General features: G+C 41.4%; 1 protein-coding gene across 1 annotated transcript in view; it reads right to left on the reverse strand.

The window, feature by feature from the left end:
* The window catches only part of LOC132888570 (NACHT and WD repeat domain-containing protein 2), a 102174-nt gene extending 89632 nt beyond the window's left edge, over window positions 1–12542 (reverse strand). Inside the window, exons 1-2 of the mRNA XM_060924618.1 lie at window positions 12528–12542; window positions 11811–11982 (exon numbers count right to left, since the gene is read on the reverse strand). Coding sequence (XP_060780601.1) covers window positions 11811–11982; window positions 12528–12542 — 187 coding nt within the window. The remainder of the gene's footprint in view (window positions 1–11810; window positions 11983–12527) is intronic.
* Window positions 12543–17938: the final 5396 nt, after the last annotated feature.

The raw sequence follows: 17938 nt of genomic DNA on the forward strand, positions 1-17938 counted from the left end.
CATCCCATGGTACTGCCCTCAAAAGCTTTTTGTCATTTACTAACTTAAAAAAATATATCTCTTTTGCCGATGTATTTTTGTTGCAACTCTTGCTATTTTGATCAAAGACCGATCTCAGCATTTTTGTTTTCTGCACACCCAAATGTATTAAAGGAACAGTCAGTGATACTGGAGGTTAACTTAGGGTGTACTCACACAAGGACCAATTGCCTTGTACTGCTCCTGAGAGTCATTAGCCCCCCTTCCCACTCCCCTACTGGCCTGCACTCACATTGCACTTTATGTTCTAGTCCCAAGTGTGCTTACATCATCAGCATGCAGTTTTACTCGCCGACTATAATTCGCATTCGTTAATAAGGTGAGGGATGACATGGTGGTGTAGTGGTTAGCACTGTTGCCTCACAGCAAGAAGGTCCTGGGTTCGAGTCCAGCGGCTGACGAGGGCCTTTCTGTGTGGAGTTTGCATGTTCTCCCCGTGTCTGCGTGGGTTTCCTCCGGGTGCTCCGGTTTCTCCCACAGTCCAAAGACATGCAGGTTAGGTTAATTGGTGGCTCTAAATTGACCGTAGGTGTGAATGTGAGTGTAAATGGTTGTTTGTCTCTGTGTCAGCCCTGTGATGACCTGATGACTTGTCCAGGGTGTACCCCGCCTCTCACCCATAGTCAGCTGGGATAGGCTCCAGCTTGCCCGTGACCCTGCACAAGATAAGTGGCTACAGATAGTGGATGGATAGATAATAAGGTGAGAACCAGACCTGTTATTAACCCAAATGTTCTCCAATTAATTGAAAAATGTATGCTATAGTGTTCACGTTCTGTGCAGTTAGTGATCACACTGTGCACGAGCCCAACTGAATCGCACCCAAGCGCATCTCTTCCAAGTGGTCCAAGTGAACCGCACCCAAGCGTGATATGCAACAATCACACTCGTCAAATGAAACAGAAGTTGGGGGTCAAGTGTGCTTCAGGTGTGGTACACCTAGTGTGAGGACACCCCAAAGCTAGTTTGTTTTAACTCAAATTTCAGACAAATATAGTCACTTGTTTGAGTGTTTCCTCCAACGCCGCCAGGTTTTAATTTAAGTAGCAATGTGATTGGCAGGTAAGTAGAGATACTTCCTTGTCCTGATTAATTAGATGTAGTTGGTCCACATCATTCAATTTTGCTCCTGTTTATAGAGTCTGAGTTGCCTCAGAGACTGTGTTCCTATTATTAGATGTGTTATTGACAGCTATCAAAATGTAAGGGAAACTTTGCCAAATTTTAGAAAAGTTGTATTGAAGTAGAAAAACGACAATGGCCATCCATCCATCCATTATGTGTAACTGCTTATCCTGTGCAGGGTCGCAGGCAAGCTGGAGCCTATCCCAGCTGACTATAGGCAAGAGGCGGGGTACACCCTGGACAAGTCGCCAGGTCATCGCAGGTGAAAATAACCACTGAACCCATTTTAAGTCTAAAAGCCAATCTCAGATGTGAAGATAAGTTAAGGTTGTTTGACCACTGACATGTAGCACTAATGCTGGTGGACAACCCCCCCCCAAAAAAAAAATTATGTGTCATATTTATAGGTTTATTATTAGTTACAGTGTAAGGCTATCCCATACTCCTTTTTGTTTTACTCTCATCTCACGACCCCTGTCTATTTCTCTTGATGTCTCTCTCCCTTCTCACCTAACCTGCCCTTTCTTTGCCTTGTTTACTCTCAGATTAGAAGCCCTATTTTAAGGTCTTCCCACAGCTCCGAGTCAAATCTACTGCTGCAGGCTTTTTGCATTGCTTATACCTATGAGTGACATACTGCTCCTGAGCATCACTCACACACACTTTGCTTTTATACAACCCCAAATCAGAAAAAGCTGGGATGGTATAGAAAATGCAAATAAGAAAAAGAAAGCAGTGACTTCTAAATTTATTTGTATTTGTACTGACTTGTATTTCATTGCAGACAGTATGAACCCAAGATATTTCATGTTTTGTCTGGTCAGCTTCATTTCATTTGTTAATATACATCCATTCCTGAGTTTCAGGCCTGTAACACATTCCAAAACAAGTTGTGATGTGGAAATTTAGGGCTAGTGATGAGGTAAAACAATTAAATGATGCGATTTGAAACAGGTGATGTCAACAGATGATTGTAATCATGATTTGGTACAAAATCAATATCCAAGAAAGGCCTAGACTTTGAGGTGCAAAGATAGGCTGAGGATCTGCAGTTTGTCACCAAATATGTTAGAAAACTATTGAAATGTTTTAAAACAATGTTCCTCAAAGAAAGATAGGAAGGGATTTGGATATTTTACCTTCTACAGTGCATAATATCATTAAACAATTCAAGGAATCTGAAGGAATTTTGGTGCATAAAGGGTAAGGGCACAAGCCTAAGCTGAATACCCGTGATCTCTGATCCCTCACACAGCACTGAATCAAGAACCAACATTCATCTATAGCTGATATAACCACATGAGTACAATACAAAGTTACATCCACAAATACCAGTTAAAACTTAACTGTGCAAAACTGAAGCTTTATGTTAACTGACTTCTCTGGGCTCAGAGGCATCTGGGATGGACCATCACACAGTGGAAATGTGTATTGTGGTCAGACGAACCAGTATCCCAGGTCTTTTTTGTAAGAAATGGACGCCGTGTGCTCTGGACCAAAGATGAAAAGGACCACCCAGACTATTACCAGCAACAAGTCCAAAAGCCAAGGTCTGTCATGGTATGGGGTTGTGTCAGTGCCCTTGGCAAAGGTACCTTAGACTTCTGTGATGGCAGCATTAATGCAGAAACGTACACTGAGATTTTGGAACAACATATGCTGCCTTCAAGACGACATCTTTACCAGGGATATTTCGACAAGACAATGCAAAACTACATTCTGCACACATTACAAAGGCATGGCTGTGGAAGAAGAGGGTGTCTGTCCCCTCTGTCCCCAATAGAGAATGTGTGGTGAATTTTGAAACGAAAAATATGACAATGACGACCCTGTACTGTTGCACACCTTAAGACCTGCTTGCAGGAAGAATGGAACAAAATAACATCTGAAACGCTGAATCACTTGGTCCCTTCAGTCTCTAAACATCTTTTAAGTGTTGTGAGAAGGAATGGCAAAGTTACAAAGTGGTAAATGCATTACTGTCCCACCTTTTTTGAAATGTGTTGCAAGAATCAAAATTGAAATGTGTTCATTAAAAAACCAAAAAAACCCCCCAAAAAACAAACCAAAAAAAAAAACCCACTATAAAATTCATGAGGTAAAACATCAAATAATGTGCTGTTGTATTGTTTTGAGTGCAAGACAGGCCAAAAAATTATTTACAAATAATTCTTTTCGGTTTTAATTTCAATACATGTCCCAACTTTTTCTGGTTTGCGGTTGTAGAAAAATTGCATGTAATCTACAGAAATAAGTGAATGCCTTATATGCTTGTGTTGCCAAATCTCTATTGTAATCACAAGCTGAAAAATTAGCTTTGTGCTGTTGGTTATTTTGTCATATATGCCTTGTTACTGTAATCATTTATGGCTCAACATTAGTATAACAAAGTTGCAGTGTATGAGCTGGTTTATAGTAAATTTGATCTGTTTTAACCCTTTGATGCAAAACATGGGTCAAAAGTGACCCGGCTGAGTTTTTATCTTCTATATCTTTGCAATAAATTAAGTCCATCATTCAGTATTCAAGGTATTCCTCAATTAACTTGTTTTTGATCATCATACATCCTTATTTTATTTTTTCCTTTCTTACTTTTTGAATAAAACCCCTTTTTGTATCACTACCCTTCTAATGCACAACATGGGTCAAAAACGACCTGCGTTCATTTTCCAGGTTATTTCATGTATGGCTGAGTGTTTCTATGATATACTTTTGAAATAAATTCATTTTGTCATTTACTTTTCCAAATATGCAGTAAATATCTTGTTTTTGTTTAGCACAAATCATCATTTTTATTTTTCCTTTCTTGCTCTGAACAAGCACAGCTTTTGTAATTCTACATCAAGTTTACACACATGGGTCAGAAACGACCCGCATGCATTTACTCCAGCGTTTGGTGGGAACTGTGAATTGTGCTTGTGTCCGACATTTCACAGCTCAGCACAGCACAGCGCCCTTTGCCCATCTAATACATGGAAGTAACGTTTTTCAATTGTTCTAACATTACCTTAGAAAAAAAATTATGTTTAGGTTACCTTGAGAGTGAGTAGATTACTTGTCAGAAAGTTACAAGTAATTACTATTAGCTACCGAGCTGCTGACATATTCTACTTTAGTTAGCTAATTTTATTGTAGTTGGCTTAGCTAACTACATAGTTAATAAATAAATAACTGGCCCCATTCACTGCTAAAGTAATTACTTGAAACAAATTATTATTATTATTATTATTATTATTATAGTATTAAGACATTTAATTTTAAATCACACTTGGATGACCCATGTGTAGTAATATAAAAAGTATTTTGTTCATAAAGTAGGAAAGAAAAAATTAAATTAATGATTTGTGGTAATTAAAAACAAGATATTTAAAGAATACTTGGAATATTCAATCATAAAATAAATTGATTTCAAAAGATAGAGCAAAGAAAAACTCAGTCAGCATGAAATAACCTGGAAAATGAATGCGGGTCATTTTTGACCCATGTTGTGCATTAGAAGGGGTGTGCATATGTTTTGCATCAAAGGGGTTAAATAGTAAAAAAAAAAATGCAGGTTCTCATAACTCTGCTGCTAAGTCATCATTTTGAGTTTTCACACTACCAACACCTTTTCCCTAATGGCCCTAATGATTTTTCGCAAACCAGTGCAGGGTTATTTTAGGATTGCCCTTGCTTTATGTCCTAACAGCTTTGGCTCTTCTTACAGTGCCATATTTATTGCTTTTTTTCCCCAGCATGACTGCACTGACAGCTATCACAGTAGTTCAGTCATCATCATAGTGATGACACACAGCTGGCTGTCCAATGTACTGTTCAGGCTGCACGTAATGAAACACAATGCAGTGGTATTCTCAGCGTCATCTGAAATCATTACTAATTATTTGTCCAGTGATACATTTAATAAGGGTTTTGCACTTTACTTGTGCAAGTGAGTCACATTGATCTGACCAACAAGAGTGAGAGTTGCTGGGTGGGGTTTCCTGTTTTTCTCCAACCTCTTCTGAACTATTTTGCAAATATTTGGGGTGAGAATGTTTGATCGGAAGTGTAACCCACCTAAGCACCTCAATCCATAACATCCCAACATCATGTCATTTTTTAAAAATAGGTCATTATAATATTCTGTTACTAAAACCTGCTACACAAACTGAAGGCTTTTCCTGGATTATAAAGGAAATGCTGCAACCTTGCTAACAGACGTACCAATCAACACTCTCAGGAAAAGGTTTTACAAGTGTTATTTGGATAATTAAATAGTTGGAACCTTCCCTCATAGACGAGCACTCTGTTGTAGGCTTCTGAATAGAACTTAAAAGGGTTCCCCCAAAGGGTAAGAGGGAAAACAACAAAAACAAAACCTTTAGGGTTTCTGATTCCATGTTTCATGTCTAGCATAGACTATGTTCATATAGTTAGTGTTGGGGATTGACAAAACTTGGAATAGTATGAAGAGGTAAACAGATTCGGTGTCCTAGTTGCTCAGTTGTTTGTTTTTTTAAATAAATCTTGAACACTTGCACCAGAGTGCAGACTTGAAAGACAGAGTTTAGGGTTCCATTTGGGACAGGGCCGGATAGAATCACATTGCTTCTGGTGAACCTCAGCACAGCTTATTGGTACTTCTGGAGTTCTGTGCTTGCAGAACAAAAGCAACTTTGCTTTAATTTTGAAGATATGATGTCAAAAACTCAATATTTTCTTTTATCAAAGTCCCTCTCACACCAGAATCTGGTCTTCCCAGGCAGTCTCCTGTCCCAGTACGAACCAGCTCTTTAAGGTATATGGGTGCGGCGCCAATCTCCGTTTCTATAGCCCTTGGCCTCTCACCTATACAGCTAGGGTTACAGTGGGGGGCTAGTCCTCTGGTAACCGTGAGAGTTTGACTTCCCCGCTTGTATCTGTATTGCAGGTTACCTTGTCAGATGGTAGTAGGTACCATTTTTATGATGGTCTTTGGTATGACCCAACCATGAGTAGAACTCATGATCTCCCGGTTGAGAGATAGACACACTAACCACTAGGCCAACTCATGGTCATTTTATTTTATAATTGTGAATATTTGTCTTCAGAGGTGGAAAGATGATGTAACACACTTATTTACATTATTGCTAGATTAATATAAGATGTTTATACAGTCAGTGTTGAGGACTGACAAAACTTGGAATAGTATGAAGAGGTAAACAGATGCTGTGTCCTAGTTGCTCTATCTATCTATCTATCTATCTATCTATCTATCTATCTATCTATCTATCTATCTATCTATCTATCTATCTATCTATCTATCTATCTATTCGTGAACACTTGCACCAGAGTGCAGACTTGAAAGCCAGGGTTTAGGGTGCTGTTTGGGACAGGGCCAAATAGAATCATGTTGCTTCTGGTGAACCTCAGCACAGTTTATTGGTACTTCTGGAGTTCTGTGCTTGCAGAACAAAAGCAACATTGCTTTCATTTTTAAGATATGATGTCAAAAACTCAGCGGTTTCTTTTATAATTGTGAATATTTGTCTTAAAACATATATGCAGAGCCATGGCCTCACTTTCGTTTATAAATGCCTTGAGACCTCAAGAATGGCACAGGAATAGTTTTAAGCATTAACAATAAATCTAATATAGTAATTTTTATGATTTAAAGTGATTTATATAGGTAGCGGTCTGAGTGAATGACCTTGATGTCCGTAACGTCACAGCAGGAAGTCTATCGGTCTCATCGCCATTTCCGCTATACTAAAACACAGAGCTGACTGCAACTCTGATCCTCCATTTTGAGCTAATTTATCACCATGCCACGTAGATGTGTTTTTGGCCGGTGCAGCAACATGACAGAAGGTGGATTTATGTTGCATTCATGGCTCAAGAATGTTCAAACTGCAAAGATTTGGATGCGTTTTGTGAGAAGTTCACGGGCACATTGGACGGCTATGAATTGTTCTCTCCTCTGCTCTGCACGTTTTGCTGAAGACTCGTACGAGACTTCTGATCTGTTGAGGAGTGTTGGCTACAAGCCCGTATTGAAAGAGGGTGCAGTATCAACAATTAAATAAAACTACAAGAAAAGGAAATTATTTATTTTATTTTATTTTTTAAAAGGAAAGTGAGTTTAGTTGCACCAGTTCTACCGGAGTGAGACGAGGGTTGTTGGTAAAACCCGGGACAGAACGAGACGGGACATATCGCTCGGGCAGTGACCCCCCCGCAGTTGTTGCTAAAATTGGTGACATCCCGTTCTGTCCTGGGTTTTAGTAATTGCCTGAGCCAAGCAATAATGGCGGCGTACTCCGTATGGAGAGAATGGAGAATGAGTGGAGCAGCCGTCTGATTTCTAAACTGAATATCGCTGCCATCTCTCCCTTACATGGAAGAAGTGAATGAACGGAGAACTGAACGAACAACTGAAAGTCAGATTGTTTCAAAACAGTCGGCCACAAGATCGGCCTTCAAGAAGCGAGAACACAGACGGGTAAGCTCCGACTCTCATTTGGATAAAAAACAACAAAAACAACACGTTGTTTACCTGCATTTAGATTAATACATGTAACTTGCATTGTGTGTTTAAGTTACCGGTATCAGATTATTTAATTTGCTTCAGAATGCGATTGTCTCAGTTCATCTGATTATTTAATTAGTCTTTTAGGTTTTATCAGTGAAAATGCATGCATGTACATGTATGCTGCATAAGTTATAACACCTATCCTGTTTTAATGAGAGTCAACCCACAATCAGTGAAGTCAGTCTTAGTTGAGCAAGTCGGTAACGGGATTTCTTACTTTCACCAGAAAATTTTATTTATATGACTTTGGTCTATAGCTGTAAAAGGCCTCGGCCTTAAAACCGGTTACCGCTGTGACGTCATGCACTCAGGGCTGGCTGGATCAGCGGGGCAGCTTGAATGCCAACTTTGCGGTCGATTTTAACGCTCAGAAATATATATTTTAAAATTCCCATTTATACAGCATACAAGAGTCAAGGATGGAGATACTATCCACTCAGAAATTTATTTAAAAATAAAGGTTCTGCGTATCTCCTTTAAGAGGTGGAAAGACGATGCAACACGCTTTTCTACAATATGAGATGTTTGTTAATGTTAAAGTTAAAGTAAAATATCTTGCAGATTAAAATTACTGGCATATTCTTTGAGCAATATGTCTGAATGTCAGTTAAATTTATATCTATCCATCCATTATCTCTAGCCGCTTTATCCTGTTCTACAGGGTCGCAGGCAAGCTGGAGCCTATCCTAGCTGACTATGGGTGAGAGGCGGGGTACACCCTGGACAAGTCGCCAGGTCATCACAGGGCTGACACATAGACACAGACAACCATTCACAGTCAATTTAGAGCCACCAATTAGCCTAACCTGCATGCCTTTGGGGGAAACCAGAGCACCCGGAGGAAACCCACGCAGACAACATGCAAACTCCATATAAAAAGGCCCTTGCCGACTGCTGGGCTTGAACCCAGAACCTTCTTGCTGTAAGGCGACAGTGCTAACCACTACACCACCCATATATATATAAAAGCAGGGGCGTCACTAGGCCTTTTTTACTGGGGCACGTGCCCAGTAAAAATCAGCTGTGCCCCAGTAAGAAAATGTTGAAAGATTTTCGTAACAAACTAGTTTTTTTGGCAGATCATTTATCTACTGTAAGCTGTAGGACAGAGTGTGTTTCAAACTTCTATAGCCTCTTCTTTCTAACTAATTTTCTGATTGGTCTGGGAGATTCTCACTGTAAACATAGCGTGCGTGCGGCGTGCCATGAGTCCATTTAGCCTACTGGAGAGATGAGTCTACTCTTTCGTTCTCTTTAGTCAGAGAACGGGCTCTGGATGAGTTAAGGTAGCACGAAGTTTTTGCAACAAAACTAAGCAAACCATATTCTAACAAACCCATTAAACTACATCGAATTAAACGATATTAAATTACTTTTCCAGATGGATATCAGACAATTCTTCTCACGAAGCAGAGACGGGGCAGGGAAACAGTGACAGATAAGGAGGAGGGTGAGAGAGGTAAGATTAAGGTTGTAGGCTATATGCTAGTCAGTCATAACTAACCAGCTAAGTTCGTGAATCGTGAGAGTTGAGGTGACACGTTTAGCATCAACATGCATTAAAAGCCCAAATGCCAACAATACATTTTTTGGGGACTGGGATGTGTTTTCTGTCTCGTTGACCTATTCCTCACATAACTTCGTCCACGAAAGCATGAGAATTATCCACTTTGCATAGGTTGGGGACAGGAACGTTAAGGTGCATTGTGAGTGCGGGGGGGGGCATTTTGTGTGTGTGTGTGTGTGTGTGTGTGTGTGTGTGTGTGTGTGTGTGTGTCGGGGGGGGGCAGTGCCCCAGTAAAGCTAAAGGGTTGTTTTACAATCAGGGTACAAAGTTTGTGTCACAGGGGTCCAAAATTCAAATAAAAAAAAAACAAACTATCAAATCTGCACTTTTGGAAATTAATACACATATGAACATAGGCATGTGGAATAGTTTGTATTATAACAAGATTAAGTGTAGCTTTAAGCAGGGCAAATGAAGTGATTCTCGGAGAGGACATTTTTTTTTTGACAATTCAGAATCCACTACTTCCATAGTGCTTTTAAATATAAGGCTGTAAGCTTTGTGTTAGTTGTCTCTAATATTTATGTCCCAATATCTTGACCACATTTTAGGATGAAAATAATCATTTTAGATATGTTATTTTATATTGAAAAATGAGCTGTCTCGGAGAGGACATTTTTTTGACACAATTACATACTAATTTGATCAAAATAGTCTGAAAACTTACTGGCATTCAACATTAAAACTTAACTATGTTTCCAATGATATGGAACCAAATATTTGTTTTATGGTATAAAGAACGATTTAAGTGCATCCCTTTTGGAGCTACCTGTGGTCAAAAAAGCACTTTTTCTAAATGACACAAGTAATTTTGCTAAATATGACATATATTGCCATACATTCACCAAAAATAACGTTATCACCAATTTTTTTTTGCATGGTAAATAGAGCTATCACAGGGCTACAATAAACAACCAAGTTTATTTAGTCAAGCCTTTTGATATTGAAGATAATAAGTGTTAAATGTGATTTTTAGCTTGCGTACCCTGATTGTAAAGCAACCCGTAATTCCTAGTGACGGCCCTGTATAAAAGCTTTAGTCATCCAGTAGATGCAGTGTAGCAAGTTGAAATAAAACTGCTGCTGATCCACACTCTTATTTTGCCAGCTGCTGATGGATATTAAAACCATAAAAATAAAACTAATGAAAAAGCAACAAGGGGCAGCACGGTGGTGTAGTGGTTAGCGCTGTCGCCTCACAGCAAGAAGGTCCGGGTTTGAGCCCCGTGGCCGGCGAGGGCCTTTCTGTGCGGAGTTTGCATGTGTCTGTGTGGGTTTCCTCCGGGTGCTCCGGTTTCCCCCACAGTCCAAAGACATGCAGGTTAGGTTAACTGGTGACTCTAAATTGACCGTAGGTGTGAATGTGAGTGTGAATGGTTGTCTGTGTCTATGTGTCAGCCCTGTGATGACCTGGCGACTTGTCCAGGGTGTACCCCGCCTCTCGCCCGTAGTCAACTGGGATAGGCTCCAGCTTGCCTGCGACCCTGTAGAACAGGATAAAGCGGCTATGAGATAATGAGATGAGATGGTATAAAGAATGATGTAAGTGCATCCCTTTTGGAGCTACCTGTGGTCAAAAAAGCACTTTTTCTAAATGACACGAGTAATTTTGCTAAATATGACATACATTGCCATACATTCACCAAAAATAACGTTATCACCAAATTTTTTTTGCATGGTAAATAGAGCTATCACAGGGCTACAATAAACAACCGAGTTTATTTAGTCAAGCCTTTTGATATTGAAGATAATAAGTGTTAAATGTGATTTTTAGCTTGCATACCCTGATTGTAAAACAACCTGTAATTCCTAGTGACGGCCCTGTATAAAAGCTTTAGTCATCCAGTAGATGCAGTGTAGCAAGTTGAAATGAAACTGCTGCTGATCCACACTCTTATTTTGCCAGCTGCTGATGGATATTAAAACCATAAAAATAAAACTAATGAAAAAGCAACAAGGGGCCGCACGGTGGTGTAGTGGTTAGCGCTGTCGCCTCACAGCAAGAAGGTCCGGGTTTGAGCCCCGTGGCCGGCGAGGGCCTTTCTGTGCGGAGTTTGCATGTGTCTGTGTGGGTTTCCTCCGGGTGCTCCGGTTTCCCCCACAGTCCAAAGACATGCAGGTTAGATTAACTGGTGACTCTAAATTGACCGTAGGTGTGAATGTGAGTGTGAATGGTTGTCTGTGTCTATGTGTCAGCCCTGTGATGACCTGGCGACTTGTCCAGGGTGTACCCCGCCTTTTACCCGTAGTCAGCTGGGATAGGCTCCAGCTTGCCTGCGACCCTGTAGAACAGGATAAAGTGGCTATGAGATAATGAGATGAGATGAGAAAAAGCAACAAAATGGGGGGTGGGACACAGCCCAATCAGACGGGACAGCACTCAGTCTGGCAACAAATCGAAAAGATCTAAGGCCAAGCTCGACTCACGATTCGGGGGGGGGGGGGGGGGGGGGGGGTTCTACACACGGGCGCGCACACACGCACACCAGGGCTCGTGAGTCATTGGTTAGAGCGAGCTTTGCTCTTTACCGTCTGGGTTGGCGCAGATGAAGACGCGCACGCTCCGGCCCGTGGGCACGTGATACGGCGGCAGCGCGAGCACGTTTCCGCTGATGGCAGCTCTGCGCAGCGCCGACTCGCGAGGACACGGCAGTCTGCTGCCCACTCCGGACGGCCACATCGGGGAAGACTTCCAGCGAGGCTGCACACAGAAAAGAAAAGCCAAGAAAAATTGCAGTCGTTTCCACACTTTTGCGTGCATTTTAAAGAAATTGCGCGTGCGCACGTGCTTTAAACATTAAAATGCCTCTCTTCTGTTTGAAACTGACTTTTAGTACATCTTCACTTCAGACACTCACTGGGGGATGCTGTGCACCAAATACAATGACATGACATTCTTACTTTCCACAATCAGTTTTAAAGCATCCCTATAGGACTGGGCTATGAGACAAAATGCTAAATAACAAATCAGAACAAAACCTTCAGAGCATTTGAGTGATTTTTTTTTTTTTTTGGACCTCTATCAGTCTACACACACACCATGCACAGCGCGCGCTAAGACGCAAAGTTGCATTTGGATTTTCGAACCTATAACATCCTGTTTGTGTCCGCTAATATGCGTGTCCACGCGCGCAAACCTCAGCTCGTGCGTCTTCGACCCAGCGGTTATTAAGAAGCAGCAGCAGCAGCAGCGCAAAAACACCAGCACACACACACACACACACACACACACTCCGAAGCGCTTACGTTCATTCTCTTCATTTCCGAGCTTGTGACAGCAGCAGAGCGCGGATCCGCAGGAATCAGCAGCACCCCGGGTATGTGCCTGAGGAAGATGCTGCTGATGCTGATGCTGCTGTGGGAGAGCCGGCAGTGAGAGGCAGCATTGTGCCCGCGCTCTGTCTCGCTTTCCTCCGATCAAATAACGGCGAGGGAGACAGACTCGTCCTGTTCGACGCGTTGTCTAATGGGGATCGCTGTGGGTGCTGTCTCTCTTTATCATGGCAGACCCACTCTCCTGCACGAGAGATGTTTTTGCGAAGAGGAGGAGGAAGAATAGGAGGAGGGGTCAGGATTCATCACCCTATCGATAAATGCAGCTGCTCTCTTCCACGAGCTGGAAGTTTTAAGTGCTCCTAAATACAGCCCTTTCTACTCTCCAGAGAAAACGCACAGAACCAAACTAATAGAACATAATCGGACTGTTACTCCGTTTGTGTCTTGGGGATGTCCCCAAGACACATGTCCAGGCTGTGATGTGTTGAAGTGATTTAATCATGGGAAAAAAAAAGAAGGTATGGCAAGACACAAACTGCTAAACATGAGCAACGACCATGTCAAAATGTATGCAACATGAATTAGGCATTTCCTTCATCATGCAATTGTCATCCATCCATCAACTGTAGCCGCTTATCCTGTCCTACAGGGTTGCAGGCAAGCTGGAGCCTATCCCAGCTGACTATGGGTGAGAGACGGGGTACACCCTGGACAAGTCGCCAGATCATCACAGGGCTGACACATAGAGACAAGCAACCATTCACACCTACAGTCAATTTAGAGTCACCAGTTAACCTAACCTGCATGTCTTTGGACTGTGGGGGAAACCGGAGCACCCGGAGGAAACCCACGCAGACATCCATGCAAACTCCATACAGAAAGGCCCCCATCAGCCACCGGGCTCAAACGCAGGACTACACCACCGTGCTGCCTAATTGTCATACATTCTCAAAAAAAAAAAGATGGTGTGCAGAAACATTTTTCCATCCATCCATCCATAGCCGCTTAGTCTGTTCTACAGGGTCGCAGGCAAGTTGGAGCCTATCCCAGTTGACTATGGGTGAGAGGCGGGGTACACCCTGGACAAGTCGCCAGATCATCACAGGGCTGATACACAGAGACAAACAACCATTCACACTCACATTCACACCTACGGTTAATTTAGAGCCACCAATTAGCCTAACCTGCATGTCTTTGGACTGTGGGGGAAACCAGAGCACCCGGAGGAAACCCACACAGACATGGGGAGAACATGCAAACTCCGCACAGAAAGGCCCCCATCAGCCACCGGGCTCGAACCTGGACCTTCTTGCTGTGAGGTAACAGTGCTACCCACTACACCACCGTGCCGCCCAATTGTCATACATTCTCAAAAAAAAAAAAAAAGATGGTGTGCAAAAACATTTTTGTTCTCCAAAAAGCACAATTGTACAATCAAAGGCAAGGCAAGTTTATTTATATAGCACATTTCATACACAATGGCAGTTCAATGTGCAGTTCAATTTAAACAAAGATTCAATAATGGTCTGTAAAGTCAAATTATGTACCTTAGATATATCTTTAAAATGCACTGTACCCTCAAGGTCCACTTAAAGATACAAAATACATCCAGCGTAGCCCACCTATAAGCCACTCGATTGTATGTGAAAACCCCAGGTGAGCACCTTTTCTTCAGAGAGGGTATAATCTGCCATGCAAACAGAAATAGCATGACTGGAAACATTCTGATCAGCATTTAAGTCAGCATGCTCTTAAGTTTCCGTTCTGACAGGATACAAAGTCAAGTCACTTTTCTACAGCTTACCTCAGTTCAAGCACCCACATTCAACAAACACATAACATTAAATTCTATACTGAAATATTTTAATTTTAATTAAGGTTAGGAAATTTAAATATAAATAAGTAAATCGTTTAGGTTAGTAAAGCTTAAGAGGTTCACTAGCTAACTTACTGCTGCAGAGGATTGCTGGGTCGTAGGCTGTCTAACCAATTTGTCACCTGGTGCCCAATATAAATACCTAAGCAATAAGTATGGGGGTGGGGGTTGCACACACACACACACACACACACACACACACACACACACACACTAAAGCACCCCCACAAAGGTGCTTAAGAGGCACACAAATGGGTTTCCAATGGAGGCTTAACCTTTCTTCTTTTCTGTTCATCCGCAAACATGGTGATCCCCAATTCCACCCACAGAAAACCCCTTATGGTCTACATTTTGCTCTGTATCAGTGCCAAACACAGCTGGACCAAATATTCAGTGTTCCTGATTACTTCCTCTGTGTGTGTTGGGAGCAAGAATAGAGCAAAAATTGTTGACTGAATTGGATTCCCCAAAGACTTGATTAGGAAATACATTGCTAGAGTTGTAGTCATGCTCTGTTAGGGTTACTCACAGATGAGGCTAGACATCTTAGACCTTCTGAGACCAGTCATCACTGAGCCTTTCACGCCACTCCGACAGTTCCTGCATTAAGTCATACATTCAGATTTTTTTTTGTGTGTGTGTGTGAAAGATTCGAGACTTGCTTACACTAACACTGGAGTAACTCTATTGCAGGAGTGCAAACTTCGAGTTATCAAATGGCAGAATTGAGTACAGTATTGTTAATTTCTGACTCAACATGCCTGATTAATTAATTAGATAATTAAATCAGTAACTACTTTATCCTGGTCAGGCTGGTTTTGGATCTGGAGAACAGTGGACATGAGGCTGCAATGGGATATCAGTGCATCACAAGGCACCTTGCACACACACATTCACACACTCATTCACTCCTATGGGGAATTTAGTGTAGCCACATCCACCTCCATGTATATTCTGAGGAGGTTGGAGGGAATCAGATAACCTGGAGGAAACCTATGCAGACACAGAGAAAACATGCAAAACTCCACACACTAATCCAAGCTGAGGAATAAACAAAGGATCCTAGAGCTGTAATGTGGCAACCTGCACTTCCTATTGTACCACCATGCCATCTTTCATCTTATTTAATTTTAGGGAAATCTCCAAGCCGGGCACTCCTGGACTGTAATGAGAACTATTTGCTGTATTGCAGTGTTGGCAGGTTTCACTTCTAATATCATGATATTGGATGCACAAGTTCCACTTTGGGTCATATTCTCATGCAAACAGGGATTTTATCCGAATGACACACTGCAGACCCATACCATTACTAGTTGTTGAGAATGAAGAGGGCAAGCAGTATGGAGGATGTAGAAGCACATGAACATTGTATTTATTTACATACTGCTGCATTGTGCCTCTACTGAAATCTGTGTTTGTTGAAATGGAGATATGTTATCATGCATCATTACCTGGGCAGCTATGTGAGAGCAGCACTATAGGTATCATATAAGATGGGTTGTCTAACTGGGTTAAAACACTCATATATATATATATATATATATATATATATATATATATATATATATATATATATATACAATGAGACTTTTTTTCCACGAGTGTTGCTGTTAATCACTAATCTTTTTTCATCTTCATTCAATTAGAATGTTTTACTCCCCTTAGAGAAATAGAACTAACTTTATTCATCTCCACATCAAAATCTTCAACTTGTCTACGAGATCCCTTACCTACACGTCTATTCAAACAGATAATACCAGAAGTAATTGAACCGCTTCTACAAAGAATAAATTATTACCTTAGAATTGGCTATGTACCCAAATCCTTTAAATTAACAGTCATCAAACCCCTGATTAAAAAACCTGACGTCAACCCTTGTCAGCTGTCCAATTATTGGCCAATATCAAATCTCCCCTTTATCTCCAAGATCCTAGAAAAAGCTGTGGCACAGCAGTTATGCTCATATCTACATAGGAATAACATCCATGAAATGTATCAATCAGGATTTAGACCTCATCATAGCACAGAGACAGCACTGGGTAAAGTAGTAAACGACCTACTGTTGGCGTCTGATCAGGGCTGTGTCTCCCTGCTTGTATTGCTTGGCCTTAGTGCAGCATTTGCTACCATTGATCATTCCATTCTTCTGGATAGACTAGAAAATGTTGTGGGAGTTAAGGGAATGGCCCTCTCCTGGCTCAGCTCTTACAACCCCGATTCCAAAAAAGTTGGGACAAAGTACAAATTGTAAATAAAAACGGAATGCAATAATTTACAAATCTCAAAAACTGATATTGTATTCACAATAGAACACAGACAACATATCAAATGTCAAAAGTGAGACATTTTGAAATTTCATGCCAAATATTGGCTCATTTGAAATTTCATGACAGCAACACATCTCAGAAAAGTTGGGACAGGGGCAATAAGAGGCTGGAAAAGTTAAAGGTACAAAAAAGGAACAGCTAGAGGACCAAATTGCAACTCATTAGGTCAATTGGCAATAGGTCATTAACATGACTGGGTATAAAAAGAGCATCTTGGAGTGGCAGCGGCTCTCAGAAGTAAAGATGGGAAGAGGATCACCAATCCCCCTAATTCTGCGCTGACAAATAGTGGAGCAATATCAGAAAGGAGTTCGACAGTGTAAAATTGCAAAGAGTTTGAACATATCATCATCTACAGTGCATAATATCATCAAAAGATTCAGAGAACCTGGAAGAATCTCTGTGCGTAAGGGTCAAGGCCGGAATACCATACTGGGTGCCCGTGATCTTCGGGCCCTTAGATGGCACTGCATCACATACAGGCATGCTTCTGTATTGGAAATCACAAAATGGACTCAGGAATATTTCCAGAGAACATTATCTGTGAACACAATTCACCGTGCCATCCGCCGTTGCCAGCTAAAACTCTATAGTTCAAAGAAGAAGCCATATCTAAACATGATCCAGAAGCGCAGACGTCTTCTCTGGGCCAAGGCTCATTTAAAATGGACTGTGGCAAAGTGGAAAACTGTTCTGTGGTCAGACGAATCAAAATTTGAAGTTCTTTATGGAAATCAGGGACGCCGTGTCATTCGGACTAAAGAGGAGAAGGACGACCCAAGTTGCTATCAGCGCTCAGTTCAGAAGCCTGCATCTCTGATGGTATGGGGTTGCATTAGTGTGTGTGGCATGGGCAGCTTACACATCTGGAAAGACACCATCAATGCTGAAAGGTATATCCAGGTTCTAGAGCAACATATGCTCCCATCCAGACGACGTCTCTTTCAGGGAAGACCTTGCATTTTCCAACATGACAATGCCAAACCACATACTGCATCAATTACAGCATCATGGCTGCGTAGAAGAAGGGTCCAGGTACTGAACTAGCCAGCCTGCAGTCCAGATCTTTCACCCATAGAAAACATTTGGCGCATCATAAAACGGAAGATACGACAAAAAAGACCTAAGACAGTTGAGCAACTAGAATCCTACATTAGACAAGAATGGGTTAACATTCC

This window comes from Neoarius graeffei, chromosome 1 (genome assembly GCF_027579695.1).
Source record: "Neoarius graeffei isolate fNeoGra1 chromosome 1, fNeoGra1.pri, whole genome shotgun sequence".
NCBI lineage: Eukaryota > Metazoa > Chordata > Actinopteri > Siluriformes > Ariidae > Neoarius > Neoarius graeffei.